Source organism: Poecilia reticulata, linkage group LG4, assembly GCF_000633615.1.
Source record: "Poecilia reticulata strain Guanapo linkage group LG4, Guppy_female_1.0+MT, whole genome shotgun sequence".
Lineage (NCBI taxonomy): Eukaryota > Metazoa > Chordata > Actinopteri > Cyprinodontiformes > Poeciliidae > Poecilia > Poecilia reticulata.
The window spans coordinates 17,810,584-17,838,284 of NC_024334.1; the positions used below are offsets into that span (position 1 = coordinate 17,810,584).

Consider the following 27,701-nt stretch of genomic DNA (forward strand, 5'->3'; position numbering starts at 1 on the left):
GTCCGTCTGTAAGTGATCTCTGTGGTACTGGGTTTCAGCCTGCGGAGGGCACACAGTTCAACGGTCTCCGCTCTGCCCTGATAAGGAGAAGAAGAAGCTCGTGGTGCGGCAGTCCTCCAGTGGCCGCTATCGGTACCTGGTTGAAGAAGGAGGAAACAGAATGTGACCGTCCAAAGCAGAGCCGAGACGCAGGCTGGCCAGTCACTGTTCGCTTGTTTCAGAGGGGGGGAAATACAGCCGCCCTTGAGCAGGTAATTAAGGTGGGGACTTATCAAACTGCGCTGCTTGTCGCTAACAATGACTCCTGTGGCTTAGCTAGGAGTGCTGTGATGCTAATGGTGTTCAGCTAACGTGTTCAGCTCGCTGTATCCACTTATTTGTAGCTGAGTCAAATTATAGGTTAGGCGCGTCAGAGCAACTGCCGAAGCAGCTTATTGGTTGGTAATAGAGCCTTAATTATAACCCGAGGTTCCTCAGCTTCCTATCAAGGTGCACCTAACATTCCCATTAGAGGAATGCCACTTCCTGATTCCAAACTCCTGAAATAAGTTAATTTACATAGCAGCTGACCGAGTTTCACAAGGCTTTGTGTCTGTGGCGGCACAACACTCAGACAACCGGTTGGATATGCTCAGTCTCTCATGTCTTTGTATGGGATAAGGCAGCAGAGGGGACTACATGTTCTTTAACGCGCTGCGCCCTAAATGGATTTCTTCAACGCGTCAGGTTATGGTTTTCCGCTGTGTAATGTGTCCTGTGCCGCCGGTAGGTTCCCGCTGTAAGGGATGGACGTGAAGTGTGAGGAAACTGTGTTGTTGTTTCTTATTGTGCTCTTTCAACTACCCCACTCCCCCTCCCCCCATCCAGGTTGCCAGAGCTGCTCCTTTGGTGAGCATCTTCCCTGCTTGGTGGTAGATGTGAAAAATCACTCCAACACATCCAGGATCACCATGGGTCAGGACCGGGGGAAGTACGATTTCTACATCGGCCTGGCTTTGGCCATCAGCTCCAGCATCTTCATCGGTGGAAGCTTCATCCTGAAGAAGAAAGGTCTTCTGAGGCTGGCTAAGAAGGGATCGATGCGGGCAGGTACCGGCCGCTTTCTCTCTGTAACACCCAGATCACAACATATCTGATTGAATTTGTCAGCTTGCCCTTAAGGCACTCCCTGCTGCTGATGTGCATCGCTGACAGCCAAACCAGAAGTCGGACCAGTCAGGAAACTCGCTAATCCCTGCCCTGTGTTTTACAGGCGTGTTTAAACCAGCTCCCTGGAGCAGGGTATGTTCGTGTGTGTGTGCGCGTGTGTGTGTGTGTGTGTGTGTGTGTGTGTGTGTGTGTGTGTGTGTGTGTGTGCGTGTGTGTGTGTGTGTGTGTCACAGAGTCTTTTCAACTCCTGGTAATCATTAATATCAATAGCTCACTTGACCTTTTCCTCAGATCTGAAGATTCTTCCTTTGGTTTGTTTCGATAATGCACTTTAGACAGCAAGTGTAATGAAGACTGGATGATATTTTAATGGTTTGCAGTGTCTAACAGCATTTGTGTAACATAAATGAACTAATATGAATTTTAAACAACGTTCTTTATAGTCAAACCTACAAAAGAGCAACGCTTTTAGTGTGAGGATCATCTTGATTCTGTCTTTTTTTTTTTGTCCAGGTCCCTGAAGAACTTAGGATCCAAACATAATCTTAATTACTGGTTTAGTCACTCTAGTTTTATGGAACCTACTTTTGCAATAATGTCTCAATGAAACATTGAGGCTTTTATTTGGAAGAGTATTTCTACGCCTTATTTTAAGAAAATTGGCGATCTAATGCAGACATCCGAACATAGAGCTCTGAGTGTTTCTTTAGGCCTTCCAAGGTTTAATAATAATAATAAATTTGACTAAAAATGCTAAAGAACCAATTGATTTTTTAATAAAGATGTAATAAATCCAGGTTTTAGGAGTTGATGTATATGTATGGAAATAATTGCATTGTGGTTTTTTTGGGTTTTTTTTTTTTTACAATAGAATGACGTTAAAAGTATAAGTAGTAATTTTTATTTCAGATATTCCCCAAATATCAAAATCCCATACAAGAAAAATGGCTCAATCCTCACGTTTTCCAGAGTTTTTATGTTTTTGTGTATTTTAAAACCCAGAAAAAAATAAAAGTAATGTAATGTAACATTTGCATCTCTAAAGTTTTATTTAGATGGACTGGAGTGAGGGCTGAAATGGCTCTTTAGATTGTAAAGGTTGCCGACTCCTGATATGACTTATAAGACTCTATCCCCTTTTTTAATGATGGGATCTGTAAGCTTTATTTTGAAAGGCCAGGCTGGTCCAGTGTGACCTGTCTTGTCTAGCAAATTGAAACCCAGTCTAGTAATAATCTAATATGTAAGAATTTAAGTCTTCTATTTTGGGAAACTTGCACAAATCACACAAAGTGCAAAGGATCAAGCAAAATGGCCGCTGTTCAAATAGGTGGTTTTGGGGGGGGGAGGAAACTTCTCTGATGCCTCCTTATGTTGATTTTCTTTTACTCAGTTCTTCTTAGATGTGAGGTTGCTTCTTGATTCACTCCTCTCTTATTTATTGATATGCTAAGCAGTAATAAAACCAGTTTTCTCTGTTTTACAGGGCAGGGCGGTCATGCGTATCTTAAAGAATGGTTGTGGTGGGCTGGTTTACTGTCAAGTAAGTGATAAGCTTTGTGTTATTGTAATGGTTTTGATCACATTTCCAAATCTGTAGCGCTATATATATTTAAAAAAATATTTCAGCAGATTGGCTTCAGTGACATGGGTCAGTCAGTGTGTTGGTGCTCAGTTTTGTTGCAGTGTGGCAAACCTCAGACAGTATTGCGTTGTTTCCCCACGTCTGGCTCTATTGTGACATGCTCTGACTGCATGCTAACGTTTTGGTATTTTGGTCGGTTTTTTCCAGTGGGTGCTGGGGAAGCAGCCAACTTCGCAGCATATGCTTTTGCCCCTGCCACCCTGGTCACGCCCCTGGGAGCCCTCAGCGTGCTCGTCAGGTACAGACGCCTCATCACGTGCTCTCGACACCGAAACGTTTTATCAAAAAACATCGTGCGGCTGAAACTGGAACAAATAGCTCTTTCTTGTTTTTCAGTACGTTCTTGAGTAAATGAACTCAAGTAACACATAGTGTGGAACCTTGTATGTTTGTTTCCAAACATGTGCAATCCTAGGTTTAAACTTTCCATGACGGGTATTGGTTGTTTTTTGTGTTGCAGTGCTGTGCTGTCCTCATATTTCCTGACTGAGCGGTTAAACCTGCACGGGAAGCTGGGCTGCCTGCTGAGCATCCTCGGCTCCACCACCATGGTCATTCATGCGCCGAAGGAGGAGGAGATCGACAGCCTGGAGGCCATGGCCAAGAAGCTGGTCGACCCAGGTAGGGATGACTCAGCGGAATAAAACGGCGCTGTCACACACAAGAGCTTTAATGCTGCCTTAAAGCTTTCCACAACTTTCTGCTCGACAGCCTCACACATGCAATACTCTTTTGCTGATCTGGCACAGGGGACAGCGAGACTTGCAATGTAAAGAGACATTTTTGCTCTCAAGACATCAAAAAAAAAAATAAAAAAACTGGTTTAGAGCCACAAATGCCACATATGCTTTTGAAAAAAAAAAAAAAGACAATATTTTAGACAAAATATCTACTTTAGGATTTTTTTTGTTTGTTTTTAAAGCTGTGTTTTATTTCTTTTGTTTAGGATTTAAAGTAAAGAACACAAGAGGTTGTTTTTTTTTTTTATTAAAAAAGCACAGATTCCAACCTATCAAAAACATATCACTGATACTGTTGGTGTCATATGTTTTCTTTCTGGAGATTCAGTGCAAATACTGCAGGGAAAAAAAATTCTTGCATTTGTTGCTATATCTTTATTTAAAAACACCAACTGTTTTTTTCTTAATTATTAGTCAGAAGTTAACAAGAGCCATTGTGGAAGCTGTAAAGAGTGGCACCGGAGCTGCAGGTTGCGGTACCAACCTGCGGCTGAGTGAAAGTCAAATTTTTGCCTCAGAAAAAAACCCCAGAATGTAAAAGATTAAGAAGAAGACCTCTTGACATATGAGGTTAACATATGAACGTATAAAAAAAGAATCTTTGAGAAACTTGCCTGTTCTAGCACATAAAATACATTCATGTTTGTGGTTTGAATACTATTTAAAAAGATTGTTCCTCATTGTATTTTTACATTTTTTTTAAGGGTTTTTGTTCTTCGCCACTCTTGTCATCATTGTGGCTCTCATCTTCATCTTTGTGGTCTCCCCACGCCACGGTCAGACCAACATCCTGGTTTACATCACCATCTGCTCCGTGATCGGGGCGCTCTCCGTGTCCTGCGTCAAAGGACTGGGCATCGCCATCAAGGAGGGCATCGCCGGCGTCAACGTGTTTAAGAACCCCCTGGCCTGGATCCTCCTCCTGGGCCTGGTGGGCTGTGTGAGCACGCAGATCAACTACCTGAACAAGGCCCTGGACATCTTCAACACCTCGCTGGTGACGCCCATCTACTACGTGTTCTTCACCACGTCCGTGCTCACCTGCTCCGCCATCCTCTTCAAAGAGTGGGAGCACATGGGCGCCGGCGACGTGATCGGCACCCTCAGCGGCTTCCTCACCATCATCGTGGGCATCTTCCTGCTGCACGCCTTCAAAGACATCAGCGTCAGCCTGGCGACGCTGGCCGTGTCCATCAGGAAGGAGGAACGCGGCGGCGCCCCGGCGGCCAACGGCTCGGCCGCGCACACCAACTATGAACTGCTGCAGGACGAGTCCTCAGAGGACATGGAGGACAGGGGTTTGCCTTTCGACAGCATCTCCAGGAGGAACGGAGCAATGACTTCCTCTTTAGATGTTTAATAAATGTTTTTTTTTTTTGTTTTTTTTTTCGTCTTCAGACTCAACCATTGCGTTGGTGCCGATAGCTTCTAAAATAATGAGACAATCAACTGTGAGCGGAGGAAGGGGGACACGGATGGACCAGTAGATTGTATTTGTTTTAATTTGCCTTAATTTACTCAGACTGTCATATTTGGTTATAGTTGGGGGTAAGTAACTTATAAGAAAAAGTTTTTTTAACATATTGGTTAAAACTGTCACCAGGTCCACGCAGTATGACACAGATAATCTGTGAATACATCGAGCTCCTCCACTTCATATTAGTGCTACTGCTGCCCTCTGAAGGAATGCACTACTCCCAGTCAGAAACGACCTTTGAACTTTACATCATGTTATAAAGTTATTCCCTCATGAAAAAGTACACCTGAAGTGTTGCCTTGACTCTTATGCATGTTTGAGAACGCTGTTGTCACGCTGTTTAAAAAAAAAAAAAAAAAAAAAAAGTTAGGGATAATAGAGGAGCCATGTTGTGATGACTTCCTGAAGGCGGGGTTTCATACAGAGCAGGTGTTTTTAAAGAGAAAGAGGCCCAATTTCAAGGCGTTAAATTGGGAAATACAATTTATTTTAAGTGGTACACATGTAGCGTTTTTATAGAACTCAAGTTAACATAGTTTATTGAGCTCTAAATGACATTATATGGTTGGTAAATACATATTGCCCTTTTATGTGTGACACCGGGGCAAATAATGGAGCGCAAGCTCTGCTTTAAGTCATGCGTTATTCTGTACCCTTGTTAAGGGTGTTGATCTGTTGTGGTTATGGTTATGTAAGCGTGCAGCCGATAAAATAATAGAGCAAGCAAAAAAAATCATACTGCCGTAACACGCTGCTGCTAAATGCGCTAATGGTGGAGAAACAACTTGCCATTCGAGGAAAATCTGTCAGCTGAGGCTATGCTAACTAGCCTTAGCATTTATGACAAGTTTTGCTGACGACAGAAAGCTGTAGCATAACAGCGATAAGGGCCTCCCTCTGGCTCTGATTGGACCACTGAGCTGTGTAAGTCAGTAGTTAGTTATAGAAGGCAGAGGAGCTCCATTTTATTTTTCAGATTATCTGTAATGCTATATTGTCACGACTGTGATGGTTTTAATAAATATGCAAAACAAAAACATTTATAAAAGTCACCTACCCTGGCTTTAACTGACCTGCATTCCTCTGTAGCTCTGTAAATATTTTCTAAAGAAATGCTTTGTTATATGTACATGGATTTTCACACACTGACCTTCTTTCTATGAATCAAAAATATAAAGCTAATATATTCTGGTTTGAGGACCTGCTGACAATGACATTTTGACAAAAACGTCACTATAATTGACGTTTTTTTGTGATACTTCAAAGTAATTTATGTTTGGAGTCTTATCTGGAGGTAGGTGGGGAAACTTTTTACATAAAAAAAAAACCTCTTGACAAAAAACAGATTTGTTACATATTTATTGAATTAAAATGATTAAAAGATTTCAAACAAGGCACAGTGAATAATTTGCTTAACATAATAAGGATGAGGGTTATTTCTCATTAATCTTTAAAATGTTTGAGCATGCATGTAGACAGTACAAAATGACCATTTTTTTTCTTTCTCAAAAATAGGTTCACCCTTTTAATGTTCCACCACAGCAAACCCTTAAATACTCATAAAACTAATTTCCCTCCCTGAACTACAGCTACCTGCAAGTACAAAAGAATAGTTCTTTCAAAAAAGGTCGGTATCTATTCTTATAAGGCACAAGTGAATACAAAAACAAAAATCAAAACGTTCAAACAGTGGCCCCTTATCGCAGTTAATGGTCCTTAGCTACTGAAGGCCAAAGGAAAACAGAGGAGAATGCTGACGGTGTTTGGAACCCACAAGCGGACCCAAAGTACGAGTGGAGGAGCAGCAGCGCCTCAGCTGCTGGCGAGCGACTGGTGGATTGGTGGCTGGAAGCAGCGGACGTGTTCCACCGGCATGTTCTCTCCATCTCCAGACTTCATGTATTTATTCAGGATGGCAAAGATCTCGTCGTTCAGGACCTGGAATTTGCGGATTCTGTCCACCATCTTCTTTAGAGGCTGAAGGAAACACAGATACGCCCCACGTTAACATATGTTTAACATCAATACACACCTACGTTTAGGACAAACTAGTGATTTCCCATGGTGCCTTCCTACATGCTCATTTGTCATGATGAATCAGCGATGTGAGTTGCAGCATATTTTATTTGAAGACAGTCAATGGGGGTAATAAATAGTTCTGATTTCCCTCATAATTACTCATGTTTGCTAAAGATGGAGATAGAAATGTGAAGTATCTGCAATTTATTAAGTCATTAGTCAAAGTAAAGCAGAAGTAAATGGAGAATGAGTGTAACAAAATAAATGACCGGAAATCGGTACTAAAATTCATTTGTGCATTGCGGGTTGTGTTACTGATCCGCTCTCCAGCTCACCACGTTCTTGATGATCTCGTCCTTGCCGTCGTGTTTCTGCACCTTGAGCAGGTGATAGCTGAAGTCGAGTATGTCGAATCGTCTTTGCTGTCCCAGCAGGGCGATGATCATGCAGCCCGCCCAGTGGAGGCCGTCTCCGAAGCACTGCCTGGAGGAAGGGAGCAGGAAGCGGACGCACGTTTCAGATAAACACGTTGACTTTAGCGGCTTGCTTTGTGTTTGACAGGAAGAGATCCTGCACTCACTCCACTGTGAACTCGTGGGCTCCCACGGGGATGCAGTAGACGAACTGCATGGCGCTCCACAGGCGGTGAAACTCCACGCATTCGTCCACGTGCATCACGCCGTTGCTGGGCAACGGGCCACGCCAGATGGCGTCGTCCAAAAAGCCCCGCACGCGCGTCAGGATGACTTCGAACATGGACAAGCCGCAGCACAGCCGCTCTTTGGTCAGGAGGTCGCCCTCACGCGCGATGGCTATTTGCTGAAGGAAAGGGAGCGATAGTTTTCTGGTCATAAGGTCACTCTGGCAGGATTTCAAAAAGCACAATCAACGATGCTGCGATGTCGACTCTGCAACCACGGAAACGTTTAGCCTGATTCTACCTGCGGTGTTCCGAGGCGCTCGATCAGAGGAACCATGTGCAGCGCCGTGTATTTAGCTTCCAAACGCTTCATCTTGGCATCCAGGCGTTCCCCATCTGAACAGCAAGGAGAACACAAAGAATGGGTTGGTACTACTTATTTGACTGGTGCAGGAAGATTTAGAAACATTTTATCGGTACTATTTTGATTTGATTTCTGATAGTCATCTGTAGTAAGTGACCTCCAATCTTTGGAGCCTGTCTTATGGAGAAGATGACTTATGTAAAACATCTTTTTTTAAAGTCAGCAGGGTTTTTTTTAAATAAACAAGAGTTATCTAAAAATAATGCAATTTTGCAGCACAAAAACAAAGAAAAACATAATTGGACTGTTATTAGTAACTCTACAACATCAGATATATATTGATTCAGAGAATCTTAAATGTATTTATTCCAGGGTATTATTTTGAAAGGAAAATCCAAATTCAAAAAATATTACATATCCTAATGCCCAAAATGTTGTTTTTAATGTACGTTAACAATGGTATCAGCGATATTGATTTGGTGCCGTGTGCAGGTGACAAATCTTTTCTGTTTCAACGTTTTTAATTTTTGAAAAGTAACAAAAGGTAATGTAAATGTAAACAGAAGGACTAAAATAAAATTTCTTGGAATGACATTAGTTACTTCCATATAAAATAATAGAAACTGCTTGGAGTGAGAAGGGGAGGGAATAATTTAGGAGAGGAACTCAATTCAAAAAGATGTGTATATCAGGGCAAGTTTAAAAAAGTATATCCAGAGATAGAAATGTAGAATAGTCAGATTAGTGTAGACAAAACATATATGTATATCTGAAATACTGTTTTTGTTTTTTTTCTGCTTTGCAGTATGAATACTAACTGTGTCTTGATGTTAATGTGCTTACCTTTGACATGCACCCGCGGCAGGATGTTCTGGAAAGGCGCAGCATGCAGCAAGTCGCACACTTCTTCCTGAGACTGTAAGACACGGACATGAAAAACGTCAGCTGGCTGCAGAGCAGAGAGTCGGAGCTGCATCCCGACGCGGGCCGATCCGTACCAGACTCTGCTCACTCAGCAGGCAGAACAGGAGGGCGTTGCCCACCTCTCTCAGGTTCTGGAAGCACACCGTCTTGAGCTCGGCATACTCCACAATGTCCTTCAGCTGGTGGTGGAAGAACTCCAGGATGCCTGGAACAAAAACACAAGGCATCTGTGCTTAATAATCTGTAACATTTGGGTTATATGCTGAATTGAGATATGATGCTCTCTTCTAAGATTCAGTGCGCTGCCACCTACCAGGGGAGCCGTACTCGTGGCGTGGAAGTCTGCAAATCTTGGGCATGACCTCCATCAGCGTCTTCACGTACTGCAAGATGGTTCCCTGGAGCTGAATGACGGAACAGAGCATGATGATGATGGAGAAAAGACAAATGACAGAAGCTCCATCCATAGTCTTCTAGATTACACTCACCAGACTTTTGACGACCTTAAGCAGCTCCTCCATCACCACGGCGATGCCCTGGTAGCCCAGTAGTCTGCACATGACCTTAATGTGTGGAGGGCCCAGAAAGTTCCTATAGGTGGTGAATGTGCTGCTGTACGCCAGGTTCAGGGTCTGCACACACACAAATACACAAAAGACAGGTGATGATTAAGAAAAACCTTCTGCTTTTTAATTATTTTAATGTAAAAGTCATTTGTCATGCAAATCATTTCAAACTCAGCCACATCTGATCTGTTTAAGGACTTTTTCAAATACAAGTTCGAAAATATTTCACAAACACTTCATTTTATGTGTCAAAATGCTCTGAATGTCAGTATATAAAATACTTATAGCCCCACAGACAAACTGGCTTATAAGAGTTGGAGTGTCTTCTACTTCTGTTCACAGCAAATCGAATTCAAAAGGTTCAAAGATAAATATAATCAACAAAATAAGCTAAAAACGATGGAAGCATAAAAAAAGAAAACCTAAAACTAACTATTTTTAGTTATTAAAGGGTGCCAGCTTCTTGTATGCCACCCCAAAGGTCAAAGGTCAGGTTTAATGCACAAAACTGAAAAATCCTTTATAGTCCATAATTTTGAATATACATCCTAAAATATTTCCAGATGCCATGTTCGATTAAGGAACAATACAGTGTTTTTCATGTCCTAAGAGCAAATATCTAAAAATAAATAAATAAATAAATAAATAGTAATTTAAACAATATTTGCAATTCTAACCTACATTTAAAAAAAAGAGAATTCAAAATTTTTGTCAGAAAAATCCCAAAAATACTAACAAAACCAATTTTATACAAGAATCATTTATATGTCATGGTTTTGCCTGTGAAAGTTGATCAAATAAAGTTTAGTTGGTCACAAAATGAAAAATTCACACTGTAAAAAAACAATAAAAAAATCTGAGTTCCCAGAAAAATATGAAAGAAGACAAAATAAGTAATATAAAAAGAAATAATGAAAAACTTACAAAACAAAATGAAAAAAAAGAAGAAAATACCAAAACAAAGACAAAATGTTTAGCATCTTTAACTAAATAAAGCTAAATGCAACAGCTCTTCATTAAATTATCTGATTATCATCACTACTTCCGGGTTTCTAACTTGCAACTGTATTAAGTTCTGACTTCTGAGGCTAAAAATAAAAGCGTGTTGGAGGTCGACAGATCACAACACGGCAAAGAAACAGATTTTAATTTAATCAACTTCATCAAACATTTAAACCAGCTTTTTAAAAACTACAAATGTGAACACCAGGCTCCATAACAGCATGGTCAGCAATGGTTGTTGCACTGTGGGAAGAAGCAGCTGGACAGATGGATGAAGTGGCTGCAGCACATTTCATCTCACCACTTAATATTCCAGATACGACACGCACCACATGCCTGGTCAACAGGAAATTAAAGATCTTCATCGCCACAATGTCGACAGAGGAGCTAGCAAAAAAAGAAAAGAAACAGAAAACAATCCCTGTAGAGAGTATGACCTATGACTGACCCACAGATGGGAGAAAATGCACTTTTTTCATCCCAAACAGGAGATTTTAGCTCCCTCTCCTGCGTTTGCTCTAATCCGGTAACACTCCCTCTAGTGTTGCAGAATCTGAGATAAAGACGCTCTGATCTGTGCTTCTGTCCCTCGGAGCAGGACTCTGCATCGAGCGTCTCTGTCTCGTTATAATGGAAGAGGTGAGCGAACACCAGCAGCGACGCTCAACACACTGGGAGGACCGTCACACAGCGGAGTGTTTTCATGGTAGGCTTGAATTTTATCCACGTTATGCTGTGAATTGTCTCAAAATAACTTTGGTTGCTGTGGAGATCAGATCTTGTGGCAGCACACGCAACAGAAAGTCGATAAATGTTAATCTGATGGAGAAGGAAAGTTGCCTGTGAATGCATGTTTTTGATTTACCAAGTTGAAGGTTTTAAACATGGCTGCCTTTAAACTTACAAGTTCTAATTACTAAATGACTAAAAACACCTAGCCAGGGTTAGAGATTAGTAAAAGAGGAACAATTGAGGAAAATGTGAAAATAAAGCCTAAAGTTAATGAAGAATTAAAGTAAAATCAGTGTAATCATTTATTTACTCTAGTTGTTGCATTAAAAAAATGGAAGTGCAGAACATTTAAACTTTAAATCATGTCAATCTACTAAAACCCAAAGCGCGTTTTTTTTTCTTTTTTTTTCTAACGATGGTTTCGGCTGACAGATCATCACCTTTCCTTTCACATAACAGGTGACAGAGTAAAGATAAGCCTCTCCACTAACAATCCTGTATTATGTAATTTAGTGAACATCTGCACACATCTTCATCTGCCTCTCAGCGGTTCACAGATAATCCATCATACAGTACTCTGTCGCTCCTATAGGTTTTTTGCACTATTTATTTTTTTTAAACGGTTATTTAAAGATAGAAAAAATAAATGAGCCTTCATTAGGCTCAATAATTGAAGCCTGTTTTAGCAACAGATGAAAATCAATTGGTTGAAATATACATTAAAATGAGTGGCTCGGATGAGAGATTTGCATCATTTACTTCTGGTGGCATTGAGTTACCGTGGTGATTTTTTAAAATCCAAAAACTACAACAAAAACCAAATAAGGTTTAATGGAGGCAGCATAATGGAAAAATGGCATAGATGTGGTTTCATGCCTCCACTTTAAGATGCAGTTTTGGATCATAGACAGACAAGCTGTATATAAGTTGCATTGACTGCAGCAGTGGGAATGGGACCAATCACCATCAGTTTCTTTAGGAGTTTTTTTTTATTGTATTTAATGAGTGTTTAGCATTTCTTACTCTGTACTTCCGTCGCCTCTTTTACAGTTTGACTTAATGCTGTGAGCCTGCATCTGGAAAATAAAGCGAAACCAAACAGGAAGCTTTTCTTCCTGTCGTCATGGTGGTCACGGTCTACAACATCTCGTCCACCTCGGCCAGGGTGACGTGGCCCGCTTCCCCCGCCTGCCTGGACACCTTCTACAGCGTCATGTACGACCCCAACTGGAACAGCCTCATCATGGGCTACAAGCGCAAGAGCTTCAAGCACGAGGAGCGCATCCCTGTCAGCCAGACCGCCACCTACCTGGGCAACCTGCTGCCCCAGACCGCCTACTTCCTGTGCGTGACGTGCCAGGCCGCCGACCCCGTCCGGGAGCAGTGCCAGGTGTTCAGCACGCCGAGCGAGAGCAGCGAGGGCCACGACCGGGCGGGCTGGGAGGTGGCGGTGGGCGTGTGGCTGACCTGCTGCCTGCTGCTGCTGGTCATTGCCGGCGTCCTGCTGTGGGGCTGCCTCCACAACATGTGCTCCCTGCCGGGCCGCGCCGCCGAGAGCCGCCCCGTGGTGACGTCCTCCGCCCGCCGGGACATGTCCAGTTCGGGACATCTGTTCCAGGCCAGGAGCAGCAGCAGCGAGGAGAGCATCAAGCGGGCCGCCGCCATGCAGACGTCGCTGATGCTGGCACAGCCGGGCGGCCATGTAATTACCCCGGAGCATGAGGGCTGAGCCGGCTGACAGAGAGCCGGCATTAATCGAGCGGATTGAGGTCACCACGGTATTGTTCCGCGCCCCCCGCCGACCCCGAATGAATTATCACCGAACGTTTTACCCGCTCAATGAAAATCCTATTTGTGCTTACAGGGATATCGTCATAGCAACCATTCATAACAAGACAGTTTGAATCATTTTAAGTAAGTTAACTTAAACATACAAGCTGATATATAAGTTGCATTGACGGCAGCAGTGGGAATGGGACCAATCACCCATTCCCACTGAAGGGCTTTTCAGCTTTAACCTTTTAGACCAATATTTTATTTATTTATTTATTTTTTGCAGAGAGGCGTTTTTGCTAAACATTTTGCACAAGACATAAGAGACATAAAACTCAGCACAATGTTTCCTTGAATAAAGTTTCCTTCCCTTTATTTTCTGTAGGGATTTTATTAGGGCTGGGCAATAAATCAATTTAATTGATCAATCAAATATTTAGCTTTTGCAAATGTAATATTTGGAAAATCCGGATTTTTTTTTCCACAAATGCGCTTTTTAGATTTTTACAGTTCAGTGATGTCATCTTGTTTGACAAACATGTCTTACAGCTTTTATTTATCTGGACTTTGAATTCAGGTCAACTACACAGCAAAATATGAGTCAGGCAAAGATTTTTACTTTTTTAACAAAAATAAAGTAAATGCTACAAGAATACAGTTGTAGCAATACAAGAATAAAGTTATATAACAATAAAGTCAGAATAATGCAAGAATAAAGTTATTACCAGAATTAAGTTGTAATATTAGGAAAACTCCAACATACAAAAAAATAAATTATTAGTCCAAGTTTTTTTTTTTTTTGCATTACTAAAAATAGTTTTTTTATTATTTTAAGACATTTTTCAGGTAAAATTGTGTCTTTATTCTGCTATTATAACTATGTTCTTGTTATTAAACAGAAATTCTTGCAGCCTGACCCTAATACTCAGAAAGAATGACTGAAGTTAAAGCCACTTACTGACAATATTTTCCATCATTTGCAATACATTTTTTAGAAAAGAAAGCAAAAAGAACAAAAAAAAAGTTTAAAATCAGAAAACATTTCTGAGGTTGTATTTTAAGCCATCTGGCCCAGCCCTAGATTTTATTATCATGCAGTAAACATGTAGCTTTAACATGTGCTTATGCACAGCTGGTAAGGTCACGAAAAATCTGTTGCTTATGGAATCCAAAGAAATAAAGCGAGTTGTTCTCTGGGAGCGGTGATAACAGAGGAATGCACTGACCTTTGACCCGTACAGATAATGGGGCTGAGCGTTGGGGGGCTTATCCCTCTGGAACTCTTGAGAGAAGGGCAGGATGGTGCGCACAAACCTGGACGCACAGATGGAGATTATTCAAATACCCGTCACAGCGCAACATAAACAGCTGGGTACATTACACAGAGATGAAAAGTAAAGAATGAACACACACAGCCATCAGGAGCAACTTTACAACCTATCAGCCACAATCCCATCTCTTTATGCACAAGCTTTTGTTGAAACTTTCAGCACTTTCAGGAGTGCAGATTTTATGTAACTGTAGAGAAAATACCGTGTCCAATAATGCAGCACCTGAAGAAGTACAATGAAGAGACGCAATTTCAATAAATGTAAACCAAGCTAATGAATACCTGGGACAACCAGATGATGGACATTAAAGGGAAAATGTTATGGAAACTGTTCTTGCTTGAGCTTTAAATCATGTTGTAGTGTTATTCCCTCATCAAAAACATACCAGCTCCTCTAGACTAGCCAGCAGCAATTACCAAACACCCAATGGAACTGGGCATCTGCTGAGCTCATTATAGGAGCTGCTGCTCAGTGAAACGTTGTTAAAGGATTAATAGAGCAAAGATGTTCTGATGACTTCCAGAGGATAGTTTCTTAAAGAGACAGAGGACCAAATTTTAATGTGTTAAATGCAGCATTTTTATAACAACTGCAGGTAACATAGTAACTTGATTGTGCTATAAAGTGGCACCATGTGGCTGAAAACACACGATGCTGATGAGTCTGGAAATGTGAGCTGGCCGGGTTTCACCTTGATCTGCCCTGACCAGTGGATGACTGGAGGGACATTTAAAAATATGATTCCTTTCTAATCAGTGAACACGCCAGAGTTGTAGTAAGAGTGCAAAATTTAAAGTAAAATCATTTTTAAAAACCTGGGTCATGAAGCAAAATTCAAAACGTACTTATCCGACTGCTGATTCAGCAGCAGCAGTTTCAGTCATCAGTGATAGTTTGATTTGTTCTGTAATGCTTTTATTGCAAGGTAAATGAGCATTATGGTATTGTCTATGTACCAATTACGTTAATGTTGATTAAAGTTTTTTTTCCCTTTTAAATCAACACCTTTTATTCAGTCCTTAAAACTGGATTCTGGTTTGTTCTGTTTTTGTTGATGGACACAAATCTTTAAGTGGAACTAAAATAAAGCCAGATAAAACTGAAATTCAATAGGAAGAAAGGGGAAATCAAAATTTAGGACAATATAAAAAATATACAGACAGGCATCATTTATTTATTTGAGTCAATCTGAGAAATATGAGCAGAACAATTGTGGCAGCTGCAAACTCAGCTCAGCTGGCATGGTGCTCTGCTTCTGCTGAGCTGGTCATTTGCATTTATTTGTTTAAAACCAAGCTGATCCTTATGACCTTTCACTGATCCGTCTGTTGTTTTAAACTGAAAATAAACACAAAACGGAATTTACTACTAAAATGGACTCTTCAATGCATCCGGTTCTCATTTCGTTTTGTGTAAATGCATTCTCACTTTAGTAAAACTACAACATGGAGACCTCATTTTCTGTTTTTTTTACTGTTTTTATGTATTGCTGGCCATTCCGTGAAACATAATTTCTAAGCAAATAAAAAAATAATTTGCATATAATCCCAGAGAATTTAATTGCAGCTGAACTAAAGGCGGCGGCCTCTCTACTGCAGCCGACCCACCTGTTGGTGGAACCGTTGTAGCAATAGTTGGGCAGAAAGTCGTAGTTGAGCTCCCAGAAGACGTGCAGGGTTATCCTGCCGTACGGAGCCGACACGTTGTGGTTGGCCTCGCGGAACATGGCGTCGAAGCTGTCCAGGGTCAAGAACTTACTGAGCAGCTTGTGCGTCATGCGATTGACCTCCAGAAGACCTTCAAGCTCCTGGAAACGGGGAGTGAAAACAGTGAAAACAACGCAGAAAAGGGCAGCAGAAGAAGCTGTTTGCTTTTCTGATAAAAACAAAAAAAACCCAAAGGGTTGACGTGCCATTATGGAGGTGAGGTCCTCGCTCTCAAAGCGGTTGATTGCGAGCTCCAGAGATTTGTGGAGCGCCGCCGAGACCCGCTGGGTGATGAGTCGGTTCAGGTCGATGGAGCGGCCCAGGAGCTGAGGCAGATGCTCTGTTAGTAAAGGGAAGGAGGGCTCCTGAAGGGGAGAGGAGGGAAGGGAGTAACAGGTAGGGGACACACCTGGACGTGGCGCTGCTTCAGCAGGGTCTCGTATCGGTTGGAAGTGGGCCAGGGAATGTTGGCGCCCTGGTTCTTGCAGTCGGCTCTCAAGCGTTTATCGAGGAGAAGACTGAGGTATTCAGACAGAGTGAAAAGACTCGGATGAAGGACCGCTTAAAAAGATTTCATTCTGACGTATTGAAATATTTCGGAACGTTACAAGATTTTTTCTTATTTCTATAAATTTACGGCCAAGTTCTTCATCTATTATCTCGACAAATGAGATACAAACATCTGGATTGTGGAAGACAAAAAACACTGAAGCACCTTTGTGTTTCATAAGTTTAAAGACATTTTTGTCCAAACATCAACCATCGGATCTTTCAGATGAAAATAAATTTCTCAGAAGACCAATTTGATGGTGATAGTATCATGCTGAGGGTGTGTTTCACACATGGTGGTTTTATTTGGAAAAGACAAACAGTGGAAACAGAAGCACTCACCTTCCAGCTAGAATCTTGTAATAGGCAAATATCTGATCAGCCAGCTTGTAGACAAACTGATCAAAGCACAAGTTGACCTGAAAAAGCAAAATAAAGTTAGAATGCCTCGTGAACACAGACGATGAAACAACTAAGTTTTAATTGAAGGCAGCGATTTGTCCTTTGCGATTTTTCAATTTGATTCAAGAAAAGAGGAAAAACCCTCACCATTTATAAACTGTTATGCAATGGCTCTACATATATAGCAGAGATATGCAACAGAGATTATTGAAGAGAGCTGAAGCATGGATTTATAGTGCACAACATGACCACAAACAATATGCAGTATTAAAGTGGGGGGGAAGGGGAGTGCATTTCGTCATGAAGCTCTGCCACACCAAATATAAAAGATTAAGCTTCTCTAAAGGACCATCACATCATCCAGGACACATTTACAGTGCGTTACCTCAGCCTCTATCTCATCATAGAGGAACTGCTTCTTGAATTTGGTCAGAGCGTAGTGTGCGCTGTCGTTGTATAAGTCCAGGGGATACAACACGTACCTGCACACATTTGAGGAAGACTTTATGTTACTCATAAAAGTTTGCTACAAATGTGCCTGAAAAAGTTCCAGGATGCAACACAGAAACGTTTGCACATCATTAAGATCTAATTCTACCATTGACTGATAAAATATGAACACATTCTGCCACACTACTCCTGCAAGGTGAATGCTTAAAAAAATAAAAAATAAAAGACGATGGTGACGTCATCATGACACAAGCAAATGAATAAAGTTGATTTATTTTGGTGTCGGTTTGAAGAATTACAGAGTTCTGGCCGGTGCCAGAAAATGTGCTTAATGGCTTATGGAAATCTGTGGCGTACCGCGGTAATCCAGTAGCCAACATGAAAACAGGCCTGGAAACATGAAGAAACAACATCCAGCTTTGCAGAGCAACCCTGTAGAATCTGGTCAGAAAGGTGAACATGCGGTGCACAGGGAAAGTATTCACGCCCCTGAGCTCTTCCACTTTCAGCCACGTTGCAACTGAAAACGTCAATGTGTTAAATTGAGATTGTAACAGATAAAGAGCTTAAATGTGGCATAAACACGATAAATGGATATCAGAGTCTTCCACTGCTATGACTCTCCAAACTTCTTGTTAAGCCCAAGTAACATCTAGTGCAGCCACTTGTTTTAGTTTTATGTCACCCTATTAGTGAATAGTTTTTACGTCTGTGACAGCAAACATCTGGAAGAAGGTGTTGAAGACAGAATTTAACTTTCTGGGCTACAAGCAAAAACCCTACGGAAAAGTAAACGCACCATCCCACTATGAAACATGGTGTTGGCAGCATTATGCTGTGGACAATGGACGAAGAAAACCTCAGAGACTGCACAGGACTTTCAAATGGGGCAGAGGTTTGTCTTACAGTAGGACAACAACCCTCAAAATAAAGTCAGAGACGCGAAAGAATGGTGCAGATGACAGCATATTAATGCGTTAAAATGGTCTAGTTCAAGTCCAGACTTAAATTCAACAGGGAATCAAGGGTATAGCTTGAAAAATTATGTTCATAGATGTTTATAAACCAACTCGGAGGATGAATACAAGCCACACTTCTAATTTTTTTTAAATTACTACATAAAATCTTGATAAAATAAAGTTTGCAGTTGAAACATCACATGTAAAATAGTTCAAGAGACATGAAAAAGGCAAAAGCACTGTGTCTAGTTAACACTCAGAGTAAAACAGACTTTATTTTACTGGTGGGTCATTATATTATGTAGATAAAAGCAATCAGAAAAAGTGTCAGTTTGTCAGGTAGGGGGGGCGATGTTCACGATATGTTGTGGTATTATTATGATAACAATAAAAGAGACGATAAAAAATATTTATTACTTCTTATTAAAAAACTGTACAACAAAAACACAGCATTTATAGTCCCTCAAACACAAATAATACTCTGGAAAAACATTACCAAATTTAAACCAGTCGCATAAAAAAAGTGCGATTCGTGTCACTGATCTGCATGCAGTATTTGCATTTAATCATATTTTCAAATGTATTTTTACTCTCATTGAAGAAACAGCGAAGAAAACAGTAAAATTCCCAATTCAAACAATACGGACAGTTTGGGGCATTTTTAAATATTGTTAATTGTAATTTGCAACTTAATTAAAATTCTTATGAAAATGAATTTATCATGATATATGATACACGCCGACTGTCTGGGTTTGAAGAAGAAGAGTTTCCAGAAGATGTTTCATGACAGAAAGACTTACTCCATCATGGAAGCCTCCTTGGTGTCCAGGATGTGGTCGGTGAGGATCCATGGCATGGACATCTCAATGGGGAACTGGATCCGGCGGCCCATGGTGAGCTCCAGGAAGAACTCCCTGAACCAGAGCTGTGAGAGATCGCAGCACTGCTGCAGAGTCTCTGCATGGAGACACGGAGAAGGGTTTTAAATCTGGGCTCTGTTTTTTTTTTTTTTATCCAAATTTCTGCCATTACAGAATCAAACTCCTCACCACTGAAGTTCAGCAGATGTGTGTAAAAGAAGGACTCCTTGTGAAATTTTTCAATGTCCAGGATGGTGGGGCCCTCAAGGCCGCTGCGCAGGGTCTTCTTCGAGCCACTTTTGTCTGCAATGAGAGACTCCAGCATCGTCCTCACCATGTAGAGCTGCCACGTTTATGAACAAACAGAGAAAAGGAAAGTGAGGTCAGCAGCCTGGTGGCAGTTGAATGCACCAACAATGATTTTTAGGAAATTGGCTTGTTTGGAAGTTCACTGCATCTCTTCTGTTCTGGGTCATCCTCTAACATTTTTATCTCTTCATCTAAGAAGCATTGAAAATGCAGGTGTTGAAATCTGTTCTTGGAAGCAATCTGGACAGTAGATTGGTTCTAAGAGCAAAGCTCTAAGCTGATAAATCTGCGGGGTTTATGCAACATAATGGACGAAACTATTTCCCGAAATGTTGCTCAGCAACAAAACTCCTGAACACAGATCATATTTTAATCGACAGCCATTTCTAAAGTCCTAAGGTTCATGCAGGACAAAAAGCTCCAATAGAAGTCAACTGAACACCAAAAAAACACAACAGTGAACTACAGGACACAACATTCTGTTAAGACCCAAAGACTTTGGCTCATCCATCTCGCCCAGAGTTAGTTTTGACACAACAGTGCAGACCTGCTCTCTAATCGGATGCCACATCGGCTCCATGAGCTTCATAAGCCTGATTAATATAAACTGGCGGAGCCTGATCTGGTGACGCCTTCAAGGTGTGGGAAAGGATTATAGCTGGGATGATGATAAGGGATCATGTCTGCCCAACAGTAAAATAGCACCATTTCAGTTTAGCGTAAATGACACAGATTCATCTGTTTAAAGTTTATTTTAGTCAAACTCTTACCAGCTCCATGACTAGAAAGGTAGAAATGGAGACAGACCTGAGTGCTGGAGGGCCCCACGGCTCGCCGCGGGACTTTAATGTCGAAGCCTCCCTTTGGGTCCTTCTCTCCTCGCAGGGCGGGGTCGTTGTGTGGCTCCCGGCCCGTCTCCCAGTCACACACTGTTTTACGAATGGCCTGAAGGACGCTGCAGCAACGGGTCAGAAACTTTAATTAGCCTGTGCATAAGAAAAAAAATAACTGACAGCAATAATGCTGCTGCAATAAGAAATTTAATGATGAATTTAAATGGGTTCAATTATTTCCTTTCTGATGATTGATATTTTTTGATGCCCAATTTTGTTTACAGAGACTTCATAATCCAATTTATTTTATTAAATACAATCAGTTTATATTTAAACGCAAAAATAGGTTTGTGCATAAAGTTCTTGTGTTACCAGTATTGGGTTTGCTTAGCCACCAGGCATTTTCACAAAAAAAAAAAAAAGAATTATTCAAAGTTTATATGGTGGCCAGTATGCGATATGCAGCAAAGACGTACAACTTCAACGCTGAACAACTTTTGAGCATTTTGAATCGATCCAGAATTCCCAGGACTAGGAATTGCGATTCTCTGTAGAATCTATTTGTTTTTTCTGCACTTCTGATCACCAGACTTTAAGCACAATGTGAAACCGGGCGTCATTTGGGTCCGACCTCTGAATGACGTTCTTCTTCTTCTTGATGGCCTGCCTCAGCGGGTCTCTCAGGGTAATCTGAGAAAAGTCCTGCAGAGCTGAGTAGATGGTGTGACGGATGGCGTGGTTAAACACGCTCTCCATGCGTCCCATTAGCACCTGCAGCCCCTTTATCATAGCCATCACCTGCCAACAGCACAACAGTGATGAGCCACCAGGCTGCCAGTCGTCTGACATCATGTTTTCAGAGTGACGATGCGACAGACCTCTACGAGGGCGAACTTCTCCTCGCTGGTGTAGTTGTAGCGGGTGGCTCTCTCGTACTCCTCAGCGTTGTCAGGACACTCCTTGTTGGAGTATTTGTCCGTCGGGTGAACCAGTTTCCATGAGTACTGTAGGAGAGAGAGACGGAGACTTTCTTTGAATGGTTGAAAGGGGCAAATTGCATCAGTTGTGTTGTGAAGAACCGATCACGTGTTGAGCAGACGGCCTGTTCTCTCGTACCACTTCCATAACGTGAGCGCTCCACTGGGAGAGCAGCTGCATGCCCTGCAGGGCCAGGTCAAACAGCTTCCTGTACTCTGCATCCGTCTTCTGGGATTCCTGACGCCCGGATCCGGTCACAACCTGCGATCAAGGACAAAAATAAATAAATACAAAAATTGACAGGAAATTTACATTTCTAGGAAAATTTTAATTTTCCACCTATACCAGGACTTGTCAAATTCATTTTGGGCTATTTCAAGGTCATGAATATTCTTACATTGAGGAATATGTTGATAAAACACATTCTGCATGTGACGAGTGTCTCAGGCACTCATCACATGCAGACAGTCAGAAAACTGTCTGCATGTGATGAGTTCTTCCTGAAACTAAATAATATTGAACATCTTTTCACATTAATCAGTCCCACTGGGAATTCATGATCGTTTTTGGGGATTTTTAATTTTTTTTTTGCCATAAACATAAAATAACAGATTTTCTGGAACTACTTTAGAAACATTTGCAAGAAATGTTGCACCTATGTGTGACGGTAGATGTGACTTTTTGCTACTCATCGTACTGCTCTCGGGCTGTAACTTGAGACCAAGTAAAGCTGAGGCAGCAGTGGAGTAAAAATAAGAGATACTGGCACCTACAGGTGGCAAGTTCGCATAACTTTAGCAGGATTCAGCTTCTATGTACCACAAATCTGGAACAAATGTCCAGAAAACTGCAAAACAGCCAAAACATTGAGTTCCTTTAAATCAAGATTAAAAGCTCAGCTGTTTAGAGTTGCTTTTTAACTGTAATAAATGGAACATTGACCAACATATTTGATGTGTATTGATGACTTGGTGCTAATCAAAATGTAATGTTTGTTACTCACTTCTCAATTGGTGAAGTTTTTATGACTTTCTATTTTAGTGTTTTAATGACGTAAAGCACTTTGAACTGCATTTTGCTGAAATGTGCTATACAAGTAAACTTGATTGATTGATTAACAACATTTTTTTTTATCTATTTTGAGAAAAATTTGCAGTAACCTTACAATTATGCATTAGCACAGCAAAATGCAGAGCTATGTTGATTTTGTGTGAATCACAAAAAAAGTTGGAGGGTCTGATTGACGTAATGTGGCAGTATATAGATAAAAACTGCTTTGATTCGACTGATAAAATAACATTTAAGCAAACAGCTGTTACCTTGAAGGTTCTCCTTATGCGTCTCTCTGGAGTCTAGAGGGCCACATAAGAAGCTACGGTGGGCTGAACTTGGCCCAAGGGCCTCGAATTTGGCACATGTAACCAAAACGATCGACTTTTACATCATATTGCAACAGAAAACAGCCCGACTGTGGATGTAGGGTTCACTTCTGTTTTTAACTGGGCTCACAGTTTTAAGTACAAAGGTGTGATGCATCACTTGAGCAGATGACCATCAGGTCTGCGTCTCCCATACGAACCTCGCTGTTGCTATAGCGAGCGAGCTCAGAGATGAAGCGCATGTGATCCTCCCTGATCTGAATCATCTGCTCACATATGTTGTACTGAGGGCTGCTGGATATAGAGGTGCAGGTCCATCTGGAGGGTGGAAAAAACAAAACAAAAAAAAGCACATGAAAATATGTACAACAAATTGTAAATTGTGGATCTGCACTATATTGTTTCCATGTTTCTGATGCAGATTTAGTCTCACTTGGATTTGTTCTCTTCAAAGTGAGCGCTGGTCTTGATGTACCGGGACAATTCGATCTGCATGTCGCCAAACAGCGGCACCACCTGCAGTTGCTGTTAATCCCAAAAACACAAAGATGCTGCATTTATAATCCCAGATCGATTTTCAACAGTTGAACAGAAACTTAAAACTTGGTCTAAATTAGACCATAAAATTGTTATTTTGTTGGCATGATGTTTCCTTGTGAAGCGAGAACCTGCAACTTAAGATGTGCTATATGTGATATAAATTCTATTATACTCAAATTTCATCCCAACAAATTAGCAGCAACATTCAACAGATGTTAAAAAGCATACTGAATACATTCTGTAATTACAAATAAATATTTAGTCTGAAGTGAATCACATTAAAGCTAATGAGCTAATCTGCATCCCTGCCCTTTTATTGTCATTTACTATAGTAGAACTATTTATATCCGACACTTCCTCTAATGCGATAATTAAACCAAGCATGGCTGTTTTGTAAACTTTTAGTTGAATGAAGCATGTTCTCTGTGTTGAAGCTTTGCTTATTGACCGTTAAGAAGTCTTAAAATTACTAAGCATTTATGTTCATGCTCTTATTTTGAAGTGGATTCCGTTAAATATCATAGAGCTACAGCATTAGTGAAATTAGATTAGCGCAAATAACATTTTAGCTAGTAGTGCCCACCACTTTATCTGACCATCAACTACTGCTTTAAGGCTAGCTCAAGAACTTTTCACATATCTTACAGTTTCGCCAGTAGGAAAGAAAATCAAACTAATCTTGTTATAATGCGTCATAGTCATGTTGGGAGAAATGCGCTGATCCATTCAGACTTTAGCGTCCAACTGAACAGACGTTGCTACAATGAGCTTTGAGCCAGATGTATGCCATACTGTTTGATACCGTTTGATATAAAAATTAAACAGTATCAGAGTGCAAATCAAAGTAAGATGAAGTGTAGAATATTTTAATAAAATGCTCGCATGTCTCTCTCTACCTTGAAAAACTTGTCGATCTTGGTGAGGTTGATCCTCTTCTTGGCGTCTAGCTTGTAGATGTTGCTGCTGTTTCCATCCATGAGGTACAAGCCAAAACCCATAACCTGCACAGGTGAAAAGAGTTATAAAGAGGATGTCTATATCTGTCAACAATGATCCACTTCTGTATTTGTATTAAAGATTGAAAATATATCGCCAATACATTGTTGCCACAATATCAGTAGATGCAAAATTGATATCATAAAGAATTGCAATAAATGGAAGCGAAACATTTAAGTACAGAGCATTTGGGCTCCTTATGCCTGTAATAAACAAGGTCAAGCTTATTTAGTGTAACATTGAAATGTTTAAGAAGTTAAAACAAAGATTTTTATTTTTCTCCAGTAGCTGCAGAGATTACTCACTATTTGTGGTCTAGATTTGCTCTAAACTCAAAGAAGGAAGATGACATATTTTTAATTATCTGGTTATTTATTGCAAATCATAAAGTTCGAACAATATTCACAATATTATCCAAATGTTTTCCACAATATTCTGCAGCTCTAATTTATATCATTTCAGTTCCATTCACCTTGAGCAGCATGTGTTTCTCACTGGGTGTGAGATACAACTTATTCTCGTAGTAATCCACACACAGGTTGACAATGTCGGCCAGCAGCTCTTCGTAGCCGTGGATCACTTCCAGCTGTTGCTGCAGCGACTGATGGGCAGACAGACCACCAGCAATTAATATTTTTCAAATATGTATAAAATGAAAATGAATATCAACTCGACTGTTGGTCGCTACATGCAGTATTTTTAAAGAAACATATTGTAATAATGGTAATAAAGCCCAATACAAATAAGATTTTTTTTTCTTTTTATTTGAATGTTCTGCTCTGCAACATTATTTAAGTTTCTTAAAATTTTAGTTGTGCATTTATTTTTCCAAAAACGACAAGACTAATAATGTCTACGTGTCCTAAATGGCCATTTTAATAAGTATTTGGTGCAAAACAATAAGACAAACCTGAGTGATTTTGTTGTGGTTTGCCAGGAACATGGACAGATTCTGAGATTCCTGAATGGAGGCGGGTTCGGACATCTTCCTGAGAAACTGAGCAGCTCTAGACAGAGAGAAAGATCCCTTTTACACCATTTTTGGTTTTAAGCAGCATTTAAAATAAAAACAATCTGCAAAAGCAAACATTTTAAAAATGCAGTTTAGTGTTTTTAACAGCCACTAAACAATCTGAAAGAGTCACAATCTGAATCAGAGGCGACTGTGTGACTTTAGGAGAAACTGGTGGAGTCATTCCTTCACTTCCTGCTTGTTCGGGCGCCTACGCATGTGCACAGAAAACTACAACTGCTTGTAATCAACTCGGAACAGATGAAAACTACAGGAAGGTCTAGCTGAATAAAACATAACTGTATACTATTAAAACATGTTGTGTTCATTATGTACACCCAAAAAATTAAAATTTTAAGTTAATATATTAAATATATCAGTTTTTCTTTTAAATCACATTGAACTGTCCTTTATCCTCTTCCAGATCGGTACCAGCCAGCATCTTCCCTCGGCTTAAATCTGGACATTCTGAACAAACATCCTGCCATCTAGTGTTGGCACCGGACAGCAGCTGCACTGCAGCCTGTAAAGCTTCTGAATACCGTTTGTATGCAGAGTGGTCGTTCTTGACGCTGCACTTCATGTTCTTCAGCTCGTCCAGCACAGCGAACATGTTGATGAACTTCCCCAGGGTCAGCAGGTACGCCTCCGAGACAAAGTCCTTCCTGCGCTCGGTGTGGCACAGACGGCGAACCTCCCCGCAGAAACGGTCGATGGCAGAGCGCTGGATGAGAACAGATAGGCTCCAATAAGTCGAAAATAGTAGAGGATCAGCTAAAAATCTGTACCGTCCTAGTAGTGTTTAGGACGGTACCTGGAAGTACATGAAGTTCATCAGCTTGGTGACTTCTGGCTCGAGGACCTCCACAGTCTTCTCATAGATCTCCACTCTGTTTGGCTGCTCGTTACATTTCACCTGAGAAAAGAAAGATGAAGATTAAAGAATCATTGTTAGAACTAGAGATGCACCGATCTGATACCAATATCGGTACCAATATTGACAAAAACTATAGTTTGTGCATCTCTAGAATAGATCTGCCCTTCATAAGGGCAGATCTATTCAGTCTAATTCTACGCTCTGAGCGACATCATGCTTTATTATTTATTTTACATTATATTTCTAATTTCACTTTCTGAACCATTTCAAAAAAGGTTTGTTGCAATTTATTTTTACGTTTGACCATGGTAGTCAACCTACCTTGGTCAACCTGTTGTTGACAATGGGTTTGTTTTCACATGTTTAACCAGGCTTGTGAAGTTACTGGTGTATTTATGTGGGCTGTACTGGTGCAGATTTATTAAATACATTTGTAATTCAGTACATTTAAGTCTGTTAAAGAAAAGAAACGTTTCAAGTAAATTCAGCGCCGTTTTTCTGAATCAGATCGGCATCGGCCAATAATAACCTCAGATATCGGTATCGGAAGTGAAAAAAGTGAATCGGTGCGTTCCTAGTTAGAAAAGTCCAGTTTACCTGCGGTATGGCACGGGAGCAGCTCCTCCAGGTGTACAGCATGACGGCATACTCCTGCCCCTCCTCCAACATGTCATTCTGACCCAAACAAAAATATTCAGTCACTTCAAACAGCCTCAACTAAAACAAAACCTCACAAGATGCATGCATGGTTGCTTCTGCGGCGAGTTTATTCCCCGAGGGCAGGAGTGCGAACCCGCCCTTCCTCCAAACAAAGTCCGGTTTGATCCCCACCCAGAGCAATTATCTATCACTAATTAGAGACAAAGACCTGCTATTCCCGACAAGAGCTGCTGTTTGTCCCTGGGCCGCTTGCTCCAGGGTTTGGATCCTGTGAGCCGCCTGCTCCACAGCACCAAATGCGCTGCAGGGACGGCGAAGTGCCACAACCCACTCACCCGTTCTGGTGAGTTTGTGTGCGTTTTTGTTCCCCCCAGCTAGAGAACAGATGCAGAGCAGAGACGTACCATGTTGGAGTGGACGGTGGCCTGCTCGATGTATCTGGCGATGCCGGTGACAAAAGCATTTCGGTCCTCGAAGTTGGTGTTGAAGTTGGGCTGTTGGGAAAATGAAACAACAGTGAATATGGAGCAACAGATATGGAGAATTATTATGAATGTTTTAACAAAGAGAGAGATCAGGTTGCCATTAAAAAAAAAGTAAAAAAGCAGAAATAAATTTTATCGATTAGTTGAATCTTCGTTTTTTTAAGATATAATTTTATAAATTTTTCACCATTGCTCTCCAAAGTGATGTCAGAACACCCAGTGCCACCATCTGGTTTGACAAGCATGTTTTACTGCTTCTATTTATTTAGACTTTGAATTCAGATCAACTGTACGGCAAAAGGGTCAGGCAAAACAACAAAAAATAAATAAATAAATATATATAT

The 27,701-nt window shown here is 40.9% G+C and overlaps 3 protein-coding genes across 5 annotated transcripts in view; 2 read left to right on the top strand and 1 right to left on the bottom strand.

Moving 5' to 3' along the window:
• The first annotated feature begins 61 nt into the window (after positions 1 to 61).
• Positions 62 to 4,915, top strand: nipa2 (NIPA magnesium transporter 2). 3 transcript variants are annotated; one of them, XM_008407628.2, is made up of 6 exons: positions 62 to 260; positions 868 to 1,089; positions 2,636 to 2,692; positions 2,942 to 3,032; positions 3,255 to 3,415; positions 4,239 to 4,915. In XM_008407628.2, the coding sequence occupies exons 2-6, from the start codon at positions 951 to 953 to the stop codon at positions 4,892 to 4,894; spliced, it is 1,104 nt and encodes a 367-aa protein (XP_008405850.1). In that variant the 5' UTR covers positions 62 to 260; positions 868 to 950; the 3' UTR covers positions 4,895 to 4,915. The 3 variants fall into 3 exon arrangements, with proteins under 3 accessions (XP_008405850.1, XP_008405848.1, XP_008405847.1); XM_008407626.2 differs by having other exon boundaries at positions 63 to 251; XM_008407625.2 differs by lacking the exon at positions 62 to 260 and adding an exon at positions 358 to 765.
• Positions 4,916 to 6,353: 1,438 nt separating this feature from the next.
• The window catches only part of cyfip1 (cytoplasmic FMR1 interacting protein 1), a 33,371-nt gene continuing 12,023 nt past the window's right edge, over positions 6,354 to 27,701 (bottom strand). Inside the window, exons 3-31 of the mRNA XM_008407624.2 lie at positions 27,277 to 27,366; positions 26,810 to 26,887; positions 26,150 to 26,251; positions 25,878 to 26,059; positions 25,234 to 25,330; positions 24,796 to 24,924; positions 24,224 to 24,328; positions 23,221 to 23,312; positions 22,988 to 23,105; positions 21,547 to 21,669; positions 21,309 to 21,434; positions 21,062 to 21,228; positions 20,405 to 20,552; positions 19,478 to 19,631; positions 19,229 to 19,385; positions 17,405 to 17,501; positions 16,960 to 17,036; positions 16,478 to 16,586; positions 16,275 to 16,394; positions 15,970 to 16,169; positions 14,258 to 14,345; positions 9,447 to 9,590; positions 9,272 to 9,362; positions 9,033 to 9,163; positions 8,878 to 8,950; positions 7,972 to 8,066; positions 7,611 to 7,849; positions 7,366 to 7,513; positions 6,354 to 6,988 (exon numbers count right to left, since the gene is read on the bottom strand). Of these exons, the coding sequence (XP_008405846.1) occupies positions 6,824 to 6,988; positions 7,366 to 7,513; positions 7,611 to 7,849; positions 7,972 to 8,066; positions 8,878 to 8,950; positions 9,033 to 9,163; positions 9,272 to 9,362; positions 9,447 to 9,590; positions 14,258 to 14,345; positions 15,970 to 16,169; positions 16,275 to 16,394; positions 16,478 to 16,586; positions 16,960 to 17,036; positions 17,405 to 17,501; positions 19,229 to 19,385; positions 19,478 to 19,631; positions 20,405 to 20,552; positions 21,062 to 21,228; positions 21,309 to 21,434; positions 21,547 to 21,669; positions 22,988 to 23,105; positions 23,221 to 23,312; positions 24,224 to 24,328; positions 24,796 to 24,924; positions 25,234 to 25,330; positions 25,878 to 26,059; positions 26,150 to 26,251; positions 26,810 to 26,887; positions 27,277 to 27,366 (3,645 nt within the window). The 3' untranslated portion in view covers positions 6,354 to 6,823. The remainder of the gene's footprint in view (positions 6,989 to 7,365; positions 7,514 to 7,610; positions 7,850 to 7,971; positions 8,067 to 8,877; positions 8,951 to 9,032; positions 9,164 to 9,271; positions 9,363 to 9,446; positions 9,591 to 14,257; positions 14,346 to 15,969; positions 16,170 to 16,274; positions 16,395 to 16,477; positions 16,587 to 16,959; positions 17,037 to 17,404; positions 17,502 to 19,228; positions 19,386 to 19,477; positions 19,632 to 20,404; positions 20,553 to 21,061; positions 21,229 to 21,308; positions 21,435 to 21,546; positions 21,670 to 22,987; positions 23,106 to 23,220; positions 23,313 to 24,223; positions 24,329 to 24,795; positions 24,925 to 25,233; positions 25,331 to 25,877; positions 26,060 to 26,149; positions 26,252 to 26,809; positions 26,888 to 27,276; positions 27,367 to 27,701) is intronic.
• Positions 10,444 to 13,406, top strand: fndc9 (fibronectin type III domain containing 9). Its single transcript, XM_008407623.2, has 2 exons — positions 10,444 to 11,232; positions 12,309 to 13,406. The coding sequence occupies exon 2, from the start codon at positions 12,382 to 12,384 to the stop codon at positions 12,985 to 12,987; it is 606 nt and encodes a 201-aa protein (XP_008405845.1). The 5' UTR covers positions 10,444 to 11,232; positions 12,309 to 12,381; the 3' UTR covers positions 12,988 to 13,406.